General features: G+C 35.9%; 1 protein-coding gene, 1 long non-coding RNA gene and 1 other non-coding gene across 3 annotated transcripts; 2 read left to right on the forward strand and 1 right to left on the reverse strand.

Annotated features, from left to right (window-relative positions):
- The first annotated feature begins 973 nt into the window (after positions 1–973).
- Positions 974–2018, forward strand: LOC104787969 (uncharacterized). Its single transcript, XR_768082.3, has 2 exons — positions 974–1588; positions 1789–2018. It is a non-coding gene; the product is annotated as an uncharacterized LOC104787969 (long non-coding RNA).
- Positions 2019–2378: 360 nt separating this feature from the next.
- Positions 2379–6866, reverse strand: LOC104787970 (floral homeotic protein APETALA 1). The gene is made up of 8 exons (XM_010513635.3): positions 6444–6866; positions 4950–5028; positions 4782–4846; positions 4571–4670; positions 4303–4344; positions 4163–4204; positions 3227–3381; positions 2379–2781 (listed from the first exon to the last, which is right to left on the reverse strand). Exons 1-8 carry the CDS (start codon positions 6626–6628, stop codon positions 2679–2681), a joined length of 771 nt encoding a protein of 256 aa, XP_010511937.1. The 5' UTR covers positions 6629–6866; the 3' UTR covers positions 2379–2678.
- Positions 6867–10147: 3281 nt separating this feature from the next.
- TRNAI-AAU (transfer RNA isoleucine (anticodon AAU)) lies at positions 10148–10221 on the forward strand. The gene has a single exon. It is a non-coding gene; the product is annotated as a tRNA-Ile (tRNA).
- Positions 10222–16990: the final 6769 nt, after the last annotated feature.

A 16990-nucleotide genomic window follows, 5' to 3' on the forward strand; every position in this document is an offset into this window, starting at 1 on the left:
AAAAGGTGTAAAGGAGTTGTTGGAGAATCTAATTTCTCAAGAAGGCGTGTAGCAGTTGCCGGATAATTTATTTCCAAGAAAAAAGGAAGTTTAATGAGTCAACTAGGAGTATTGGCGTTGAAGACCAAGTTATGAAAAGGCATTCAAGTGGAAGAAAGATGTGGAGACGGTGCAAATCAAGGTAAAAGAATGAAGTGTGCAGTAAGGCGAAGAATCCATGAAGGCAATTATGATACGGAAATCAAGACGGAGATGATGCAAAAGGAGTCTAAGTCTCAAGATCTCTAAGGAACTAAAGACAAGGACAGACGAAGTAAAGCCTTAGGAGTTGGAGATCGCAGAACCGTGGAGATGGAGCTTCACAAGACAAGAAAATTTCATTGGAGGGAGTTTTTGAAAACCATAAGAATTCGAGGACGAATTCCTATAAGGAGGGGAAAATGTAGTGACCCGTACTACGGGATAAAAACCCAAGTAAAAATTCCCAAAAAAAAGACCTCAAAAAAGACTTAGAAAGAAGGAGGAGTTCAAGTAAAAGAGGAATTGCCAAAGAATGTCCGAAGGAATATCAATTAACCGGCAAACCAAAAGATGGCCAATACCGAAAGGATACCGTTGGTACCAGAAGGCTAACGCAGGTGCCATGAGGCCAATGTTGGTACCAAAGGACGATAGTACCATCTTACCATGGCCGCACTAGTGGGAAGAAAACCCACTAAGTATTATTTAAATCGAAAATGGGCGAATAAGTGGGAAGGACACTCACTATGGCAATATTTTATCAAGAGAAGAAGACATTAGTGGGCGGAGCATAAGCAATATTTTAAGTTGCTTAGACAAGTGTTGGGGCAAAATAATGAATCCGCCAAATGTGGTGTGTGAATCACCACGAAGTGACACCTTATCTAGAGGCTTGTCACCGTAGAATCGATCCAAGGCCACTATAATTATCACACTTCACCCATTCGAGAGAAAGGGGAGAGGATATTGACGCTGAGAGGCTGTCAATGAGAGAATCAAAGAAAAACTCATTGCGTCTAAGTATTATCGAGAGAATTCGTTTGATTATCGATCACCTGTCGAACCACTATCGAGAAATTCATCAATCCTTTGTCGAAGAAAGCTAACCAAATGCCAAAGAAAGTTTATCTTTGTCGAAGAAAGCCAATCCAAGAACTGTCGAGTGTTATCAAGAACCGCGATCGAGAAAATCCATCTGATCATCGAAAAACCATTAATCCGCGACCGAGAGACACGATCAGTGAAGCTATCAAGAAGTCGATCCGAGAGCCGTCATGAGCTGCGAGCGAGAATCGTCGAGAGATCTAGATCATCATCGAGGAAAGGCGACCATCAGAGCTGGTTTCCGACCAAGACCCGCGAACTAGTTTCCACCTCGAAAATTATGTTCAAAGGTTAGATTCGGTTTAGAGATGGAGGAAGGGAGGTTATGCTGCGAGAGAAGGAAGAGGAAGGCTAGTCCAAGATCAAGGTTGCATTGCATGTTCAAGATGGCCGAGGTTCAGTGTCCGAGAGGCGTTGCATGTCCGCGATCAGTGGAGCAGACCAAGGATCTTCAGCTTAATCTGTGAGTCTGGAAGCATGTGATATGGCACATGATAAACCAGGGGGTTTTACTTGAGTTTCTATTTTTGCATGCTTGGTTTCTTTGCTTGATAGCTTGAATTCTTTGCATGCATGTTTGTTTGTGAGTTGGTTGCTTGCTTGCATGTTGGATTGTTGGCTTGCATGTTGTTTAATTGCATCCTAATTCTCTTTGATATGCAGATGCTATCATCGAGCAGTTGCATGTTTGTTGGTTTGCATGTTACTCAAGAGCTACTAAAAACATTTTGAGTAATAACAGAGCTCGTGAGCTACTCAAGAGTAAAAACATTTTGAGTTACTCAAGAGTTGTATTTTTCACTCAAAAGTGAAAATCAAGATGTAAAATACAACTGAGCTAAAATTTCATGCTTAGAAAACCAAAATAAATCATTGATAACATTTATGAGTTATATATGAATTAGACTCATAACTCAGCTTAAATCATTGATAGTTTGATACTACATATATGTTACCAGTCACACAGAATGCGGTACATGTCTCCATGTATAATATTTATGGTGAGTGGGGATGGGGGAGATGGCAGAGCGTACGTTCACTACATCTAAAATGGCTATATTTGTGTAGATAAAATTTACAAACTAATCACAGTTATTGCTTTATTGGTTTATTTTTCCTTCCAGACTAAATCGCAGCTTTCGGTTAGTCCACAACTAGTTAAACATTAATGGATTCGACTTTGGTTTGGGTTTATAGGACCCAAACACTAAAGTAGGCTTGTTGTAATAACGAGCACTTGTTGCCACTTCTAATTTAATGCAACAAAAATTCATAAATAGAAAAGGTCCGATCAATTAAGTTCTCGTTCATTCTCTCCGACCTTCAAATATATTACAATTTTGCCTCATATTGAAGCAAAAAAAAAAACTTAAGAAAATTACAAAGAAAAAGGAGCTAGCTAATTTATATATATATGATGATGATATAAGAAAATGGGACTTGCCAGAATATCTTAATTAGTTGGATGAAAAGAACCTAGCCACTAATTTATATGTATGTGGCTAATTGTTTTTATTGTTGACGATTATAAAAATTATATTTATGGAAATGCTTCATGCTGCGAAGCAGCCAAGGTTGCAGTTGTAAACGGGTTCAAGAGTCAGATCGAGATCGTTCCTCCTCATTGCCATTGGATCTTCTTCTTGATACAGACCACTGCATTCACAATCGTACAAGATGATATGTATGAAAGGGTATAAAAAAATTCATGTTTCATCGTACAATAAAGAAATTTTTTGATTTAAAGTCCACTTTAAAATGTAAATGAGATAAGTTCATTTATCTAACAAACTCTGATTTTATACTATAAACACATAAACCAACAGCAACAACGAAAAACGAGCTGGTCGCAATTGTTTCTTAGGCTTTTGGCAACCATTACATTTACCTTTTCCACTACACTGTATAATTTCGTTTGGCGACCATTGCATTAACCTACGCAATGTTTCTCAGTAAAGCTCTAAATTCAAGATCATGTATATCTACTCAACTTAAACTTGGAACACAGAAACTATAACTTACAACACGTAACTAGCTTGCATAGCATATCTGGTTAAATGTAATACTTGAAAACAAGAGAGAATTAGTAAAATCCAGTTACCCCATGTTGAGAAAAGGAGATGGCTGATGAGAAAGCATGTAAGGATGCTGGATTTGGTGCTGCTGCGGTGGTGGAGGGGGAGGCATATTGTGGCCATGATTCTGCTGATCCCACTGCTCTTGTTGAGCCCTAAGAATCTTTTCCCTCTCCTTGATCTGCCAATTTTCAGGTTTCACAAACCAATTTCTTACCACTTTCTAAACATAATTACATTACATGTCAATTTACAAATAATTCTGTGCACATTTTCTTTTTTGAATGTATGTAATTATATAATCATTGTCAATTTCCGAAACCGTTATTACATTGAATGAATTCTCTACACTGTTGCACTCATGCAATGAACTCTTATATAACCTCTTTCTAAAAAAAAAAAAAAATACACTCTTACATAAGTATATATATTTTTCAAATTTGGAGTAGTGTCTATATTCTCATAAATATATAGATTATCCAATATAATTACGTTACATCTCAGTTTACAAATAATTTTCTGCACAATTGCATCATGCAATGAACACTTATATAAGTGCAAACATATATATACATATATATATATATATATTATTAATTAAAAGTAGTAGGAGTCTATATGCAGATAAATTATATATAGATGACCTAAGTAGAATGATGGGACGACATTTCAAAATTCAAATGTATATTTTCAATCCGAGAGACAACCTTAAAACTAAACGGACAAAGGCCATCTACGTGCAGACTGATGATTATATCAATCAATAGACAACATCTAGGCTTATATGAATAAACTACAAACATGTTTCAATTTTTTATTTTCTTTAATGCTGCCGAAGTTAAGTGGAGATATGAAGATCTCGTAGGTATAGCTTCACTGGAAATGTGGAGTAAAACAGTGGAAGGTAACAGTAATGCAATGGGACAACATGTTGATGAAAGATAAATGATGACACGTGTTACCTGTTTGGAAAGCATGCTGTTTTGTTCCTGTATGGCCTTCTCCTGTACATTTCGGAAACGGCACGATTGTTAAATTTCCCTATGCGTTTCTTATTAGTAGTTTCTCTATAAGACATACATTTGATAGGGTTTTTGCATACCTTTCTTTGGAGCTCATTGATGGACTCGTACATAAGTTGGTTCTGCAAACACACATATCACATTAACAAACCATTACTTTGGTGATAGGAGTCTTAGACAACACGTGATTCATCATTTGAACAAACCTATCTAGGCATATCCATACCAACGTGATATTGATTATGTGTACTCATACACATATGTATTTGAATATTCACATATAAAATTAACACTTGTAAATTGTTTATGTTATATAGATACGTTCAACGAAATAGGAGAAGGCAATACTTTTCTAGAACGGATGTGCTTAAGAGCAGTGTCAAGCTGCTGCTCCAGATTCTGGAGCTCCTTAGGGCTCATTGCTTGCAAGTCTTCACCAAGATAGTGCCTGAATTTGCATAGCATTCATGCATTTTAATTCACATTAATGCTACCAGTTTTAATTTATATATATACATTTGTGCCTTATATATAATATGTGATGAGTGTAAGTGTGTACCTCTGGTTTCTCTCCAAAAGCTCAATCTTAGCCTTAAGCCTATTATACTCCATCGACCAGTTCGTCTGTGTATCACAAGTTTTATACAAATAGAATTCATTAACACTACAAATATAGATTGATATTATATATTTATGTGAGTTAAATAAAGGAGAGACGTTGATATACATTGACGTCGGACTCAGGTGCAATAAGCTGTCTCTCGGCGTAAGAGTACCTCTCATATCGTTCAAGTATCTTCTCCATACTGTTCAATTCACAGAATTAGGGCTAGCTTCAAATATGCCATCAACCACTAAATTATTATCATATATATAGATTATACACATCTATCTATGCATAGTTATATACGAAAAGTAAGTAAATCATGTACGATGCTTGTGTTTTCATGACGTTTTAGGGTAAATCTAGCTAGGTATCAGTGACAGTTTCATGCCTTAAACCAGGATTTCCTATATCAAATTATTCAAACCCTGTACCAATTTCTATTAAAAAAATAGTAAGAACCATAATTAACCCTATGCCTTTAGCTTAGAGTTCTAACTGAGGTTTATAATACTGTACAGGAAAATCTTGTTAGAACACACATTATTGTACAATATATTATAATCTGGTCAATACATCATTTTCTTCAGAACAAGAATAATATTTATAAAAAAATAAAAGAAAGAAGAACAGCTGTTGCCTGTTGGAGCTAATTTTGACCATCGGTAAGAAGCCGATTTTAGGATTGAGTTAGTTCTTTTTATGGATCCCCAGAGGTCAAAGCCTCTCTACTCAGATTTGACATCTTTATTTCAGTTTGTTTTTTTAATTTAATTCAAAAAATTTATATATAAAAATATAAGCAACACTTAAGTTTAAATTTAAGACTACATATATTTATATTACGAGTACATTATTCCTAAGCGTCGAGTGAAAATTAAACATTTTCTTCACTTAGATTTGCAAAAACAATTTTGACAACACAGCTGTCAGAATTAACAAAATCCGTTTAACGCTTAAAAAAACTCTAGTTCGTCAGTTAAACCATTCATTCTTATATATTAGATATCTCGATTTGAGATCCTGATATTTCTAGCTAATTTTTTTTTATTCTCGTTTGTTTCGTTTGATCGTAATCCGTGGTAAAAAATGAAAAAGCAACATTATATCTAATAGTCGAATTCATAGCCCTAATTAAGAGTGTGGGACGACACTTATAGACATTTTCTTTTCTTACTATGGCATCAAATTAATCTTAGATCTATAAATTTTTGAAAGACATGGCTAGGGGAACAAAAGATTAATAACGAGTTTAAGGCTTAAAACCCTAGCTCATTAAAAAATAAACATACATCCTTCTACAGGCTCTCATATTTGACGAAATTATGCATATATGCACATAAATATCAAGGGTAATTACTATAGTTCTTGCTAGGGTTTACTTCTCCCAGCCTTAAACTTTTGATCTTTTGATTTATAGTTGTATACAAATGCAAGGAAGTTAGTACTAAACATTTACAAATCTGATCGAAGCCCTAGAGAATACATAAATTAAAGCAGTAGCTGATAATTAGGGCAAATCAAGTAGTGTCAATTTAAGGGACAAACAAAAGGAGATAAAGTAGTGTCAATTAAAGATTTTTCGTTAAAAAAAAGGAAAGAGTTAATTGAAGTTACCAAGAATCAGTGGAGTATTCGAAGAGTTTCCCCTTATGGGAGAAGACAACAAGGGCAACTTCAGCATCACAGAGAACAGAGATCTCATGAGCTTTCTTCAAAAGACCAGCTCTTCTTTTCGAGAATGTCACTTGTCTATTGATCTTGTTCTCTATCCTCTTCAATTGAACCCTACCCCTTCCCATATTTGATCCTTTTTTAAGGAACTTCTTACTCTAAAAGAACCAAACAAAACAAACACTCCCCAAGAAGAAACTACAAGAGAGAGATAATAGAAGACCTCAGACTTTGGTATGATCCAATTAGGAAAGTTTTTCTTTCTTTCCTTTATAAGAAGACTTGTGTTTGAGCCTCGGGATCTTTATTTATGGAGAAATTTGGGTAAGAGTGGTTTTAGGGAAAAAGCTAAAGCTGGTTTCTCTTATTTGCAAAAACCATAGTGGTTTCTTAAGGATTTGCGTGTCGATTTCTCATTGGTGAATTTTGTACTATTTGTTGTCGGGTCCATATTTATTTTTTTACCAAAATTTTCGGACGAAGAGATACAAAATAAAAAAAATTTGATTATCGACGTCTCGTGAAGAGATCACTGGTCAGAGGTAGAAGTAACATTGTACGGACCACTGGTCCTTCCCCAAGTGTCACCTTCACTTTGCATTGACGGCGGAGATTTCCCTGTAGATCTACGAAACATAATCTGAACCAACAAAAAATATCTATTTAATTTCCTTTTTATCAAAATTTCCTATACACTATTCTTTTGGAATAAAGTGAGAACCCTTTGTTTTATCAAATTTGTTTATTTATATTTAATGTTCTCAGCTGTAACAGTGTAGTACAAATAGACCTTTTTTTTTTGGGCAATAGATGTTTTTGGTAGAGCTGAGAACCAAATTGACAACTGTGTAATGTATTGCGTCGACGGATTTGTACGCAGGATTTAAGGAGAAAAAGAGGAAGAAGAAGAGGAAGAATAATAGTAAGTATTCAAGCCCGGCCGATAAAGTATTTTGTAAAGATTAATTTGTGCAGTGTTGTCTGTACTAATTAAGCTTCTGATGATCAGGACAAAGATCAATTGAGTATGTGCTTTGTTGCTAATTAAACTCAAGTTTGTGGTACATCACAGTTACAAATAACTTCGCTTTTCAAACAATCCATATATACAATATTTGATGTCAATTCATATAAAGATAAACAACATATAATCTTTGTGCCGGCAAATATTATGAAAAAAACTTTGTTCAATTTGCTTTAACACTTATTTTACAATGAATTCCAGTTGTAAAAATAGTCTTCTCATTTGAGATCTTCAGTAGGAAGGAAAAAAACAAAAACAAAGCCGGCAATTGGTTAAGGCATATATAGGTAGGCAGTAGCTTTCGATAACAATATAATTAAGTGAAAGCTTGACCACACTTCAAAATTTCTTTGTTAGTCAAGTGTTCCTGTTTTAGTTGATTACTTTAAATATCTCCGATTGAAGACTAATTGATTGATTGTTCTTGTCAAAAAAAAAAATCTTTTCTTTTTTTAATTTGAATTATCTTATATTTTTTCAGATTAAGACATCCTTTACAACTAATGCTTACGTAATTATTGTCTCATGAAAACAATCATACTAAATTTAGAAAATTACAAAAAAAAAAAATTTGTAATTTAATGAAAAACTATTCCAAAAGTATTAAATTCTAAGTGCCACATGAACTATGCTTAAAAAGGTGTAGATTGTATTTTAATCTCGAACTATATATATAGATATCATATGTGTTTTCTTCGTAGCAGTTATATTATTAAAACTGGTATGGTATGACCATAGATACTTGAAATGGTCGTGGTTACATAACCAAATTTAAACATGTACGTCCAGAGATTTGAAAAGATACATAAGTTATAAGATAGTATACCATATATATGTATGGTAGATCATGAGCAAAAGTAGTAAGCAGCAAAAGAAAAAGTAGAAACAAAACAAACTGAGCAAAACTAAAAGAATCTAAGCTCGTGGCCTTGAAGACAACATCCCGATAATATCCATTATCTTCGCCTTTGTTACATCTCGACCCTTCTTTTTCCCCCATTAAATATCCTTTTTATACTTCCTATCATTTTATTATTCGATGTAAACGTACATGTTATATATACATTAATATCTCGATCCACTTAACTGTATCTTAGATTCTCCAATACTAAAAATGATTACTTCTCGTTAGAAGCACGTAATAAGCTCTATCTTCATTGTCCCAATTCCCAGAAATTAGTCATCATCCGGAGTGGTTTTAGAAAATATATAGAACACATAAAAGCATACATAGTCGCTTTGAGGCAGATCCCAAGAGGCCAATAATAGTCTTTGATCGAGGTGTGTGTCCAACTCGAGAAATAAAAGAAGGCAAGGAGATTTAATAATGAGAGATCTTTGTAGTCACGAGAGTTGTGACTTGTGAGGTTGCTTTGTATCACGGTGACGAAATTTTATTTATTTATTATTCAGTATTAACATATTGGATTTAAACTCAACATCCGAATGCTAAATAAATAAGAATTAACATCTATAATCTACAATTATCATAACTTTTCAGTATAAGGAGGATATATTAGTGAGTCTTATAATAAACAATTTATCTGAATAACCCAACTTGCAAGCGGTTTTAAAAATAAATAAAATTAAAGAAGAGGTTCGATAATTAATTTATTCTAACAAATAATTTATTTCTTCGAATCAGATTTTTTTTTTCCTTTTTTTTTGGTTCAACAGAAGACCAGATTAAAATATATCTCAATCCTATTATTTTAAAATATATATAGCAAGATCGCTTGTTGTGAACATATGTACAGTTAATTCAATTATGTATACGGGAGAAATGAATGAAGAGCAAAGGTGTCTTAGTTAGGTCTCTATCATAGAGCAAGTTGGGTCCAATCCAGCCACATCAAATGTCCAATTAATGTACACATCATTAACCTTTTAGCCCCACCATTCGATACATACACAGCTACATACATGTATATATGCATATGTATCTTTAGAAAGGTCTCAACATATATAAAAAATTTCATAAATTAAACTGAAACCTTAACAATTCGTAAAACAGATTTTGGTAAGTTCATGTTATAACGAAAGAGGTAATTTCTAATGGGATTCGTATAGTTGAGATTTGCTTTTGAAATCTTTATCAGTTTTATCAACATTTTTCTTACAGATACAAACATGGTTGCAATTTTAAGAAAAAAAAATATATTAGTAGTTTAAATCGCATTGAACAAAATCACACATAAGAGAAGTACATATGTTGGTGTGCACACAAAAAAAAAAAAAAAAAAAGGAGAAGTACATATGAATGTGATGTATACGCAGCATCTATGTTGACGCTATCTTCTAACCACCACGTTCAGTATATCTCCTTCTTGTTGCACTTACACCACAAAAACTCTATATTTCATTTTCAGATCTCTCTTTCCTTTAGAGGCTTAGAACTTGAAATAAAGCAAATGGTCTCGTTAGGTAACAAAAAAAAAAAAAAAAAGTTGTTAGTTTTCTAGACTTTCTCAACGTACCCAAAAAAATATAGTATTGTTCAAATTTAGATCTGTGAGAGGCTTTGGATAGTTTTGCCCCAAATTGTACGTCAAGGCCCATCAAGCTGACGATCAAAGCCTTTAATTTTATAGTAAGTAATGTTTTCATTAGAAGTTAATCGAAAGGCCTATTAGCTCAGTTGGTTAGAGCGTCGTGCTAATAACGCGAAGGTCACAGGTTCGATCCCTGTATAGGCCACTTTTTCATTTAATCTTTGGACAACGTCGTTCCAACTTCCTACTCTTTTTTTTTTCCTACTCCTACACATCAATATTTATACATTTTATTTTCTTACTCAGTGGTCTCTCACTCATAGAATTTTTGCGTTAACAAATAACAAAAATGTTCATGAGCTAAAATTTTTCCTATCCATAAATAGTAAAGAGAAAAACATTGTAATCTCTTCTAATGCTTATTTTTTAATAACACTTTAACTTAACTACAAATTCACTTCCACAAATTTTAGATAATAAAAGAAAAATATATTGAATGTTATGGAACTCTTACCGTTTGTTTATCAAAAACCAATATATGAGGTATGAGAAACCAAGTCTTGGTAGGCAGGTAATTCCAAAATATATATAGTTTTCATGTAAAGTTGTAAGCTGAAAATTTTTTTATGCATAAATAGTAAAAATAGAATATCGTAACATCTTGTGTTTTTTACTCCAAATTCACTTCCACATAATAGAATTTTTAAACTACCAATTTTTCAAATAACAAAAGAATATATGAGTCAAAGGTTCAACACTTGGTCATCGGCCTGCGAGAAATACCCGACCCGAAATTTCCAACCCGTACCGAACCGAGATTTTCGGTTTCGGGTAGGCTTCGGTTAGGAGAATTGAACCGATCGGAAGCTTTGTAGATTATTTCGGTTACCCGAGATTTTTTGGTTAGGTTCGGATACCCGAATGGTTAACCGAAAACGTTGGCGTCCTCCTCTTCTTTCGTCGGATCTGCTGGTTTTGGTATCGGCGGCCATCAAGTTTCTGTTGATTTTAGGGTTTTGCAAAGGTTGCAGATGAATAAAACACAGCGTTTTATTAAAAGCCAAATACCTTTGTTCTTTTTCGTTTTAATTGTTGTACTGGGCCTGGCCCAACGTTTTTTTACTTTTTCTCGACAACCCATTTTAAATTTCGGTTTGGTTCGGTAGAAATTTCAATAACCGAATTACCCGAGACCCGAACCGAACCGAAATCAATTTCGGTTATCTTCGAACATATTTTTGAAAAACCAAAACACCGAAAACCCGAAAAAACCAACCCGACCCGACCCATTGTTGTGGTCATCCGACCCGTTGGTCACATGAGAACCAAGTCGTTGTGGGTTGGTCATTCTTGCCTGAAATGTATATTTCTCATGTAGATAGATCTTAATATTTATATAGGTTATAGATCACATATATTTTTTTTTTTTGGTCAAACTCATAATTTTCATTGAAATTAAGTCTCAAACTCACTCAAAAGATGAGGAGTTACAGCCCAAATAGAAGGGAAATACAAAGAAACAAGGCGAGAAGAGCCTACAAAAACTCCAAAAGAAAAGAAACTAGGGATAAGTGCAAGATACAGTTTTACAAACGAAGATACGCGAGATCGAAACATAACAATCCCAACAACGACTCCATGAGAGATTGTATCCATTGCAACCTGAAGGGTTACAAGCTCCGCAACTAAGGCAGAGGGAGCTAACAACCAGGAGGAAGATCCTTGCAAAATCGGTGAAGCTTGATCATCCAAACCACTCGCAAGAGGGACATTTGGAAAGAGAAAGAGGCTGCTGGTGCCAAGATGAGGAAGCATAGCTCTAAGCAGAGACTGATCTTCCCAAATAACATCGACATAAACAAAGATGCCTATGCTAAAGGTCGGGACAAAGCCCTTAGTAACAAACAATATTAGAACAAATCTAATAGAGACCTCAATACAAGGTAAAGCGGAGACACCATTGAGGTGATCCAAGAGAGCCAAATTGCAGTCCAAGAGCAAAACAAACTCAATGACTACTTTCCAACAAGGGTCACAGGGCTCACCATCCCATTCAACACAACTAGTTAAGTCTTTCTCTATCGCAGAGTTAGAAAGCCAACTAAATTTAAATAATTCAACGCCACTCATTCCATATCTTTGTTCAATTCATATATACACACTTATCTTATCATCTTCAAAATCAAAAGTATTTAATTCCTCATTACATTACATTACATTACATTACAACACTACAAAAAAAACAAGTGTTGACGTGGTTTTGTTTTATACATATAGGTGTCTAACGTCGGTTGTAAACGGACACTACAAACATTAATATATTATGTCGTTTATTTCAACCAACTTGTTAAGGGGGGCAACGTAAGTTGGCTCTCATTTCTACCATGAAATATCTCGACTATAACTCTATTTCCTTTTTGCACAAAAAAACGAAGAGTTTATTTTCTTGTCGGAATCTGTTGAACGACTTTATACTATATTTTTGGAAAATACCAAATGTAGTGATGATGACACATATTGTTGCGATCACTAAAACTTTCGTCTTTCGTCCAGCTAAAACCCTATAAATATAGTTTTACACGAAAAGATTAAGAACAAAGAAGTTTAAATAATAACTCTTTTTATTAGCTCAAAGAAAATACCTCAAAACTTTAAGCTTTCATAATCTCTCAAACTTAATCTCTCTTAGGTTCTGCTACATCTCAGCATCCCCTATATATATAAGCTCTTAAGTATATTCTCTTAATCTTAAATGGAAAACTTTCTTATTCCTATTACATTTAGATATCTCCTAAATATAATCCCAATTTCCATTTCTCTTTGATAAGCTTGATCTCCAAGCTTTACTTCAAGCTTACACTAACATACTCCTCCTTAAGCTTGAACTCCAAAGTTGCCAAGTCTTTAACTCCCATGAGTTCCCTCATTTCCTTAAACTTGATTCTCCCTAATGTTTTTGTAAGAATGTCTGCCTTTTGGTTGATGCCTGCAACATGTTCCACCTCTACTTGTCCATTTTCAACACATTCCCTTATGAAGTGATATCGCCGGTGAATATGCTTACTACGTCCATGGAACACTGGATTCTTCGTCAGTGCAATCGCTGATTCATTATCAATTCGAATCAGAATTTTCTCCACCGAACTGCCAGTGATTTCTGCTAACAACTCCTGCAACCAAATTGCTTGTTTAACAGCTTCAGTTCCCGCCATATACTCAGCTTCACAAGACGACATAGCCACAACGTCTTGCTTTCTAGAACACCATGTGATCGGACTGCTCCCAAAATAGAAGATATGTCCATAAGTACTTCTTCCATCAGTTTGATCACCTTTATGGCTAGCGTCACTGTAACCAATAAGCTTTGGCACCCTCGATCTTTCATATGATAGTCCCAAGCTTACAGTTCCTCTTAACTACCTCAAGCATTGCTTCAATGCTGCACCATGTGACAACCTTGGACTCTGCATATATCTCGACAAGATTCCCACACAATACGAGAGATCCGGTCTAGTGTGAAGTAAATATCGAAGACACCCTACTCTCTTGCGATAAACCGTCGCATCAATCTCTTTCTCATCCTCTGCCTTTGATAACATCAGCTCTGTTTCCATTGGTGTGTGAACTAAATTGCAGTTTTGTAGACCAGCATCCTCCAAGATCTTCAATGCATAACCCGATTGATCAAGTGTGATTCCCCTTTGATGTTGCCTTACTTGAATTCCAAGATAGTATGACAACTTACCAAGATCACTCATGTCAAACATTGATGACATCTCCTCCTTGAACCTCTTAATGATATCTAGACTTGTTCCGATAACAAACAAGTCATCAACGTACACTCCTACAATCAGGAGGTCACGACCAGAACTCTTTCTATATACCGAAGGTTCCTTTGAACATCGAACAAAACCAAATGACAGGAGAATTCGATTCAGCTTGTTGTTCCAGCACCTAGGTGCCTGCTTTAGACCATACAGAGCCTTATTGAGTCTATAAACTTTCTCCTCTGCTCATTTCTTCACAAATCCTTCTGGCTGACTTACATGTACTACTCATCAAGCTCACCATGTAGAAAAGCCGTTTTAACGTCTAAATGGTGTATCTCCCAGCCACTAGAAGCAGCTAGATTAAGAAGAAGTCTGATTGTTTCTATCCTTGCTACTGGAGCAAACACTTCCTCAAAGTCCACACCATGCTTTTGGACATAACCCTTTGCTACTAGACGAGCTTTATACTTATTGATGCTCCCATCCGAGTTCCTCTTGATCTTGAAGACCCACTTCAATCCAATCGGCTTTGATCCTATAGGTAGATCTACAAGATCCCAGACTTTAAACCTCTCAATAGATTCAAGTTCTTCCTCACAAGCTCGTCTCCACTCTATAGACTCTCTTGCATCTTCATAAGACCTTGGTTCATTGTTGAGACATAGTAATGCCAGTTCCCCTTCTTCTACTGCAATCTGAAAACAAAATAGTCTTCTAGGTACTTAGGTTTGGTTCGGTGTCTCTTTTCTGCAATTTCAGGTATCCTTGCAGGTGAATCTTCTATATACCTAGTCTCGCTGTCCGATGTTTCACCAGTTTGCTCATCCTCTCCGGTTTCCTCACTATCAGAGATCACTTTAACAATATCATTGTTCTCAGGTGACTCACCATTTGTACTCTCTCCTTGATGATGACTACTCATTCCATCAATCGTGAACTCAAAATTCTCATCTTCTTCATCACTAAGATTGTTTCTACTCCAATTCCAGCCTTTGTTTTCATCAAAAACAACATCACGACTAACAACAATCTTCCTTGTTTCTGCATCAAGCAACCGATAGGCCTTGGAACCCAGTTCAGTTCCCAGATGAACAAGAATTCGAGATTTGTCGCTAACTTCTTCAAGTGTGCTCTCTCTGCTTTAGCATATGCAATACATCCGAATACTCTTACATGTCCAACTGAAGGTTTTCTTCCTCGATAGCACTCATATGGAGTTTGATCCTTAAGTGATCTTGTCACAACTCTGTTTAGCAAGTAAGTCGAATGTCTTACAGCTTCTCCCCACAAGTAATTTGACATCTTCATGTGCTTTAGAATGCTTCTCGCCATTTCCATGAGTGTCCTGTTGCGTCGTTCCACCACTCCATTCTGTTGTGGAGTATACGGAGCTGTCAAGTATCGAGTGATTCCAGAGTCTTCGCAAAAGACATTGAACTCAAGAGATACAAACTCTCCTACTCTATCAGTTCTAAATGTTTGTATTCTTTCTTCTGTTTCCTTTTCAACCATAGCTTTGAACCTCTTAAACTTCAGTAGTGCCTCGCTTTTCTCCTTTAGTAGAACAGTCCACATGTATCGAGAATAATCATCGATGAGAACAAAGATATATCTACTTCCAGCACTTGTAGATGGTGTTATAGGACCACAAAGATCTCCATGTATTAATTCCAGCTTCTTTGTTGCTCGAAAAACAGTCGTACTTGGAAACCCTGCGTAGGTTATTTTCCAAGCAAGCATGAACCACAAATCTCTTTTGCAAGAGATTTCTTCGGACCACCAATCACTTGTTCACTAGTGAACATACTCGACAAGGTAGCATAGTTAATGTGTCCCATTCTAGCATGCCACTTACTTGATTCACTTGTAGCTGTGAGATTCAAACAAGCATTGTTCGTTAAACCCATGTTCACCTTATACAACCGATTCTTGGTTCGCTCTATTTTTACTACCAGATTTCCTTCTTGGTTGCACATAGTGAGATGTTCTCCTTTCAATCGTACTTCACAGCCAGCCTCTGTAGCCTGTCCTAGGCTTATGATATTGGTTCGTAGATTGGGGATAAAGTATACTTCTGACATTACTCTTGGCTTCCCATATGAATCAATGAATGCAATCGTTCCTTTTCCTTTGATATCAATTTTCGAGTCATCCCCGAATCTTACCTTTCCCGTAACTGAATGATCAAGTGTATCAAAGTATCTTTGATCTCCAGTCATATGATTACTTGCACCATTGTCAAGAAACCACACATTACTTCCAACTGTATTTGCTTCAAACTTACTCGGTATGCAACGTTCTTCGTTTAAGTAGACAACCTCATGCATCATGAGATGATCTGCTTCTTCTGTGTCCTTCTGTTCAACCTCCTTATGTTCTGTTAGACCAAGTTTAAGCAATCTATCAGGACATTGGGAGGCAAAGTGACCTACTTTTTCACATCGGAAGCAAGTGACTTGCGACGGATCTCTCCAACTACTACAGCCACGTCCTCGACCTCTAGAATTTCTTCCACCACGTCCTCTTCCTCTGTAATCTCCACTGTAATCACGGCTTTGTGGTTCAAAGTTAGAATACATCAGCTTGCCTTGGTCTTCTTTGGCATCTTCTTCCTCAGAGATGCGTTCCTCGTAAGCCTTTAGCCTACCAACAATGTCTTCGAAACTCGCAGTATTAAGATCTAATACTTGTTCAAGTGAAGCAACCATATGTATAAATTTCTTCCGTGGGAGACTCTTCAAAAACTTTTTAACAAGTTTTGGTTCTTCGATAATTTCTCCGAGAGAGGCAGTTTTCGAAGAAATCTGAGAAATTTTCTCAGCAAAGTTATCGATCTTCTCTGTTTCTTTCATCTTGAGCCTATCGAATTCAGCCATTAGAGTTTGTAGCTGAGCTTCTTTGACCCTCTCAGCTCCTACATGTCGAGTTTGAATTGTATCCCAGACCTTCTTTGCTATGTTCAAACCTCCAACCTGCAGAATCAGTGCCTCCGGTATAGATTGCAGGATCAAAGCTATGGTCAGGTTGTTCTTATCACCATCGGTTGACTCAGCTTCAATCACTTCCCAGACCTTATTGACCTTAAGCACATAGCTCATTTTTATCTCCCAAACTGTGTAGTTAGTTGTGTTGAGCATAGGACATGAGATTGAGGACGAGGCTCCTCCTTCTTTCGGTTTATCTCCTGCGACCGCAAGTTGCTTA

This window comes from Camelina sativa, chromosome 5 (assembly GCF_030686135.1).
Source record: "Camelina sativa cultivar CO46 ecotype springtype chromosome 5, ASM3068613v1".
Lineage (NCBI taxonomy): Eukaryota > Viridiplantae > Streptophyta > Magnoliopsida > Brassicales > Brassicaceae > Camelina > Camelina sativa.